Raw genomic sequence first — 7373 nt, 5'->3', positions numbered from 1 at the left:
TTAATCTTTCTTCTGTTGTGGTTCGATCTTCCAGATTGAATTCTGGGATATAATATTCAACTCCAGACTTTGTCCCTACAATTAAGTTGCCCATTTTCTTAGTTTTTGAACTGTTATTTCTCTGTGTCTACATTTAATTGTACTGACATATCACTCCCTTAAGAACTTCTTGGAGATCTGGTCTGGTGCTGGTAAATTCTTTCAGGTTTTGTTTATCTGGGAATGTTGGTGTCTTTTCTTCCCAAATGAACGATAATCTTGCTGGGTACAGTATTCTCAGTTGAAATTGTTTTTCCCTTAACACTTTGAATATATTTTCCCCTTCTTTCCTCGCTCACATTTTTTTCCAATGAGCGGTCTGTTGTTAGTCTCATGGGATATCCTTTGTAGGTAACTTGCCAATCTCAGTATCTTGTCTTTGTCTATGGTTTTGGTCAATCTGGCTATAATGTGTCTTGGAGAAGATCTTCTTGGGTTGATTCTATTTGGGGTCCTCTGTATTTCTTGGGACTGAATCTTTATAGTATGTTCACTCTACTCACTGAGGTTTATGCCTAAAGTCAGACTTGAGTTCATGTATAGGTATATATCAGCTGCGCTTGCTATTGGAAATATTTAGACTAATTAAGTTCATTAGCAAATCAATTAACTGGGGGTGGGGGAGAGTCATAGAAAGCAACCGTGGATACCAGAGACAATGTGGGAGGAGGGTGGGATATGGCAGAGGGTGAGGGAATCAAGGATGGCAAAAAAAAAAAGTATACAAGACATAAGAAATGGAAAATTATTTGCTGAGAACATGTATGTTGATGTGCTTGATTGAGCCAATATACAGTGTATTTTGGATGGAAAATTCATGTTGTATGCTGTAATGATGTACAGTGAATTAATGTAAAAAATGAATTTAAAAAAAGAAAAAAAAGAAAATGTCATCATCTTGATTTGAGATGAAATAAGTCTGGACATAGAAAAAAAAAAGAAGTGGACATTTCTGTCTTGTTCTAGTTTGAAGTTGAAGAAGTTTCCACTTTTTCCCATTCAATATTATGTTAGCTGCAGGAATGTCACACATGGCCTTTATTTGGTTATGAAATGTATTTTCTATGCCCATTTTATTGACTCTTAGTCATAAAGGACTATTACATTTTATCAAATGCTTTTTATGTGTCAATATGATCACATTATTTTTCTCATTTCTTCTCTTAATGTGATCTATTACATTTGTTGTTTTATACATATTGAATCATGCTTGTATTCTAGGGATAAATCCTACGTGGTTGTAATGTTAAAAAACAAAAACAAAAACAAACTAACAAACAAAAAGTAACAGGGCACGTGTGTACGTGCTCAAAATCCTGAGAATGGAGGAGAGGGATTGCAAAAAGGCCACCCCACCTAGCAGGTGTTTCCTCACTTTCCTTCTCTCTCTCCCTCTGTTTCTCTCTGCACATGCATCCCTTTGCAAATCAAAAAAGAATAATACTTGATAAACACATATGTCTACTAATTTTTAAAAGAGTTATTTAATTTTACTTATTATTATTTTAAAATATACTATAGGACTCATGCACTCACCAGAGAGGGAGAAAGAAAAAGAGAAAGTGAGAAAGCAAGCCAGCAGGTCTGGGACTCGAACTGTGGTTGACAATGTGGGAATGTGGTGCCAGAACCGTCATGCCACCTGCTGGCCTCTCTGCCCACTAATTTACCTGTGGATATGACTGCTTTCATTCTATAATAACAGATGTGAGTAGTTGAAACAGAGACCATACGACAACAGAAAAAATGATGATCACCTACCACTTAACACAAAGATGTTATCAAACCATCTCTCAGGTGTAAGTGAATAGGAATTTTTAAGATTATAGTCCACCCTTCAATAGTATTATTAAAATCAAATTTAACAATTCTATAACTACAATAAGTTACAATCAAATCCAAATGTTTAAAAGAATAGTTACAGAAAAATAAAAGTGTTGAATGAGGAAAGATAGAAAATTATATACAAAGATGAAATCAGTAGAAATTAGAGTAATGATAAAGATTTCTCAGGAAGTCGAATGTTTACTTTTCTTTTCCAATTGAGTATGGTTAAGAAAGCCTTTAATCTTTTGACCAGCAGATGGCATGATGGTTATGTTGCTGGGGACCTTTAAAGTTGACCATGGTTCAAGTCCCAGACACGGCAACTTAAATGTCATGCTGGATGCATGTGTGTACATGCCCAGGATCCTGAGAGAAAAATAGAAGAGAAAGTTCTGGAGCGTGACTATCCCACCCGGGGGGGGGGGAGTTGCGCCATGCCCATCCCTGCTGGGGGGTGATTTTTCACTTTCTGTCTCTATGTCTCTCTCTGTCTGGCGAGCACAAAACATCTCTCTCTCAAAAAAAAAAAAAAACAAAAACAAAAGCCTTTAATCTTGACTGCACTAAACTGTCAAGGGTTAGAAGCCATGGGAACAATGAAGACAGTAAGAACACAGGGAAACAATCCTTGTTCTGATAACATCACTGAGTCACTGGAGGAGCAAACCAAAAACCCCAATATGCAGTGATCCAGAGAGAATGGGTTTGGTGTTAGCTGGAGCTAAAAGCATTCTTCCTAAATCAGTGAGGCAGATACTCTGGGGGTCCAGGTATTACATTACAGGCAGTCTGACTCACAGCAAAGGTGACATTTTCTTTAATGGGGCAGAAGTGAAAAACTTGGGAAAGAAAATGCTGAGCTCTTGTTCTTTCTCCAGATGCACCTCAGTGTATGCAGTGTCCAGCTCAAGAGTATCCAAACAGTGAGAGAAGTCGCTGTCTCCCCAAGAATCTAACCTTTCTGGGCTATGAGGACGCTTTGGGGATGGTTCTGGGCTTCACGGCTCTGTGCCTCTCTCTCGTGACAGTTGTGGTTTTTGGGGTCTTTGTGAAGCACCGAGACACTCCCATAGTCAAGGCCAATAACCGGGCTCTCAGTTTCATCCTGCTCATTTCTCTCCTCCCATGCTTCCTCTCCTCCTTCCTCTTCATTGGCCGTCCCAACACAGCCACCTGCATCCTCCAACAGGTCACATTTGCACTTGTGTTCACTGTGGCAATTTCCACGGTTTTGGCCAAAACCATGACTGTGATTCTGGCATTCAAGGCCACGATGCCCAGAAGAATACTGAGATACTTGCTGCTGTCAGGGGCCTCTAACGCTGTAATTCCCATCTGCTCCCTGATCCAAGTGATTATCTGTGCAATCTGGCTGGGATCCTCTCCCCCTTTTGTTGACACAGACTCGCACTCTGAGCCCAGAAGCCTCATCATCGTGTGCAACAAGGGCTCAGTCACTGCCTTCCACTGTGTGCTGGGCTACCTGGGCTCCTTGGCCCTGGGGAGCTTCACGGTGGCCTTCCTGGCCAGGAACCTGCCTGACACGTTCAATGAGGCCAAGTTCCTCACATTTAGCATGCTGCTGTTCTGCAGTGTCTGGGTCACCTTCCTGCCCTTCTACCACAGCACTAAGGGGAAGGTCATGGTGGCTGTGGAGGTCTTCTCTATCTTGGCCTCCAGTGCAGGGCTCCTGGGCTGCATCTTTGCCCCAAAGTGCTACATTATTCTGGTAAGACCCAGTAAGAACTCTCTGAAAGGTTTTAAAAAGAAGAAATGTCAGAGTAAATAAGTATCCTGCCATTATACTTCACAAATCTCAATCACATTTTTTAGGGATTTAAGGAAAAACCAACAAGATTTTACGGTTCAATATTATAAAGTAACTGAAAATAATTTACCTTTATTCAACCACCTCCTTTAAAGTCTATGTAAAACTAAACTCAGCCAGCCATCTAAGTCTACAAACTCAAATGGAATCTCAGCTTAAAGGCTCTCCTTGAAATTTTAGTACTAAAACAATTTTTCAAATTTTGGGCATCTTTTTAATTTCTTTACATATTTGTTATCCTTACATTTTCTATAAGACTTTTGATTACGTAAGGTCAATAAAGTATCTACTTTCATATCTGGTTTATTGACTTGCATTTGTTCTCTTTTTCTAGGACAGCTGATCTAAAACTTTGTCAGTTCATTGTTCTTTTTATATCACGAACTAGTGACTACATTGATGTTCTCTATGGCTCTAGCATTCTATATTTTATTTATAGTCGGTCGAAATTTCTATCTGCTAGGTTTAGGGTTAGCTTACTACTCATTCTGTGTTCCCTTGAGGTATAGGTACAGTTATTGATTTGATAGGTTTTATCCTTTTCTGAAATATCTTGAAGAAAATTTTAGGCTTAAATTTTTCCCAGAGCAATGATTCCATGACTTCCCACAAATTTTTATATGCTTGAAATTTCCTTTATTTTCCAATTTCACTTGCGTATTCTTTTTCCTGCATGTCAGTGACACAGAGAGAAAGATAGTGGGAAAGAAGACAGAACACACTACCCATTGAGTTCCAATGTGAGAATCCACCCCCAGTCTCAACAGTCCCAGCTCATGAGCACACCCATGTCTGGCATACTAAGAAAGGTCTCCAAAAAGAAACCCAGAACTTGCGATATGACTCAGCATTGCTAATCACAGCATTTTACTCCTTTGCCACCATCTGACCCTCGTGTATTCTTTAAATCATTGGTGGTTTATGAGTATGTTGCTTAATTTCTTCATAGCTGAATTGTTCAACAATTTTTATTTCATTTTTATTTTTGTAAAGCAAACATTGCAGAACACTTTTTTCTACAGAGAGATTTATATTCCTTAGTTAAATGTATCTTCCCTTGGCCCCTCCCTCCCACCCCTCTCCATTAGCAATCTCTGGTATCTACACATAACCTCTGTACTATCACATCTTCAGATATTTCCATTTCTGTCAAGGAGTGCAAACATTCAGCACATATTGAATGGGCATATATTTTCTCTTTCAACATCTGGCTCACTTCACTTGACATTAAGTCCTCTAATCATGGCTATCTCTTCTGGGGGATACTTTCTTGCTTTCTGTCTCTTTCTTTCTCAAGCAAGCAGACAGATTATACCAAAAATCTCTTTCAAAAATAAAGGAAAAAAAACACTCATAAAGGCACTTGCACATCCATGTTTATTGCAGCATTATACACAATTGCTAAGACATTGAATCAGCATAAGTGTTCAAATGCTGATGACGGGGTTGAATGACTGTGGAACATATACACTACAGAATATTACTCAACATATGAAACAGTAAGGTCCTATCACTTGATTCAAATTAGAATTAAAAACATAGTTCCAATCAGCAGTTACAGACCTTTGTGAATCTGGGCCTCCATTTCTGGCACACCTGTGCTTCCCAAAGTGCCAAAGATAGAAGATCACAACCAGGATATACCACTATGAAAAAGAATAGTCACACTTGCAGCTGTTTAAGTTTCTCAGACCCACTCTGGCCCCACATCCATCACCCCACAATCAAAATAACATTATGCCCTGAAAGGAAACAAGGCTCTGACTGGTAGACGGTCCAGGAAAGGCAAGGTTGATGAGGCCAGGGGAGAAACATCACTGTCCATGGGAAACTGTCCATGAGATGCCTAAAGCTTTCCCAGGAAAGAATGGAAAAAGGCCAAGAAGAAGATCACAAAAGACTATTTGGTAATACCCCTTACACTACATTTTTCCCCCTTTTCACTTAACATCTGACACACCATGGATTTATTTTCCTTCACTCTTTACTCTCCCTACCCCTCCACACTAAAACACATGACCTGTAAAGGCAGATAATTTTGCCTGCTTTGTTCACTCCATACCCACAGAATCTAAGTCAGTACCTTAGTAGGGACTCAGTGGTATGGGCTCAGTGAATGGTTGAGGTATACATACATGAATACACACTATATCTAGAAGGAGAGAAGAGAAAATTTTAACTCTGGGCAAAAAGACTGGAGCAGAGGAATGGGAGTGAGAACATATGACCAATTTTGTACTACTGAAGTTTCCCTATACATGTATGTATATGTGGCCTCCTCCAAGCAAATCTTAAAGTCAAAGAGCCAGATTTGTATCTACCAACTTGGAAAAAGAAGTGGGAAAATTATGCATGCATTTTAAAGAGAGATTATGAAGATCAAAAAATAAAGAGCCCAAAATGTGGGTATATTGAGGTTCTAAGAGGCAGTGTGAATGAGGACAAAGGAGAAAAAAAGTTTAGAGTTTGCCTCCTCCTACCTGAACTGTCTACGAATGCATATCTTCGAGGCTGACTTCTCAGTCTTGGTCCTTTTTTATTTGTTTATTTTTTCTTTATTTTTAATCACATATATTGTGCACTACATTTCTTTTTCCAGCATGATTACCATGCATATCAGTCAAGGCAAAGACATTACTATGCACATCATCATCATCAAATAGCTTTTCATCATTTTTTCCAGATTGTTATTCATTCTCATTTTTTTAAAACATTCAATCATTGTATCATTTGGATTGTAGAAAAAATTTACTCAACATGACACAGTCTTGTTCTCTTGAGCCTGTGAATCTAACTTATTCCACACCCAGGTACTTCCTTATCTTCACCCACGAAACCAGGTACATTTAGCCCCGCCCTCACTCAGTCCTGCCCACTCAGTTCCATCCATCATACCTGGAGCCCACCATAGGCCCCTCATCCGGAAGTGGTCACTGCCCACATCCCCAGCTTTCTAGCTTGGCCCCTGCCTACAACTTCCGTGCTCACATAAGCCCCACTCACCAGGCGTGGAACCGCCCACAAGCCCCGCCCCGGAACTGGTCTCTCACTGTCAATCCCCGCCACCAGGCCTGGCCCCGCCCACAGCCTGGCTCCTTGGCCTGATCTCGCTCCTGAGGCCTATCTGCCCCTCACCTCGTTGGTCCCACCTAGAGCCCAACTTTGTACTCACTGAGCAAACGAGAAAACCTCTGCCAAGGATGGGGTGTTCGGTCACAACTCCAGCTTCTCCGCCTCAGTGAGGAGCTCGCAGCCGCCAACTCCATGCCGGAAACGGAAGAAAGGAGCGCCCGCCGGAATTGGAAGAAAGGAGAACCCGCCGGAAACGGAAGCGCTGGGTGATAGTGTAGTAGAAGCTATTGGTGGCCACTGACCCTGTTTGTGTGCGGGAGCTCGTTGAGTTCTGTGCGGTTTAGGGACTCAGCCAGCCGCGGGGATAGTGAACCGCTGGTGGGCGGAGTTCTGGTTGGAGTCCAAGGTGGGGCGAGTGGCGCGAGCACTCCCGGCCCATTGTCCTTTCATCCGGCTCAGGAGCCCCGTTACCTCCTTGGTGGGGCCTCAGGCTGCTGGCTTAGGTCCGCATGAAGCCCATGTTTCCTCAACCGAGCCCAACGCCGCTGTCAGTTCCTCGGAACCTCACACACACGCACACACACACACAAACCCACCATCGCGTTCA

The 7373-nt window shown here is 41.4% G+C and overlaps 1 protein-coding gene across 1 annotated transcript in view; it reads left to right on the top strand.

Moving 5' to 3' along the window:
• Positions 1-3655, top strand: part of LOC102470033 (vomeronasal type-2 receptor 116-like) — a 14360-nt gene extending 10705 nt beyond the window's left edge. Inside the window, exon 6 of the mRNA XM_027769007.1 lies at positions 2745-3655. Coding sequence (XP_027624808.1) covers positions 2745-3655 — 911 coding nt within the window. The remainder of the gene's footprint in view (positions 1-2744) is intronic.
• The last annotated feature ends 3718 nt before the right edge of the window (positions 3656-7373 follow it).

The sequence above is a fragment of the Tupaia chinensis genome, unplaced genomic scaffold (genome assembly GCF_000334495.1).
Source record: "Tupaia chinensis unplaced genomic scaffold, TupChi_1.0 Scaffold148210_1, whole genome shotgun sequence".
Taxonomy (NCBI): Eukaryota; Metazoa; Chordata; class Mammalia; order Scandentia; family Tupaiidae; genus Tupaia; species Tupaia belangeri.
The sequence above is the reverse complement of the archived record's forward strand: the minus strand, read 5'-3'. Positions and strand labels throughout refer to the sequence as shown.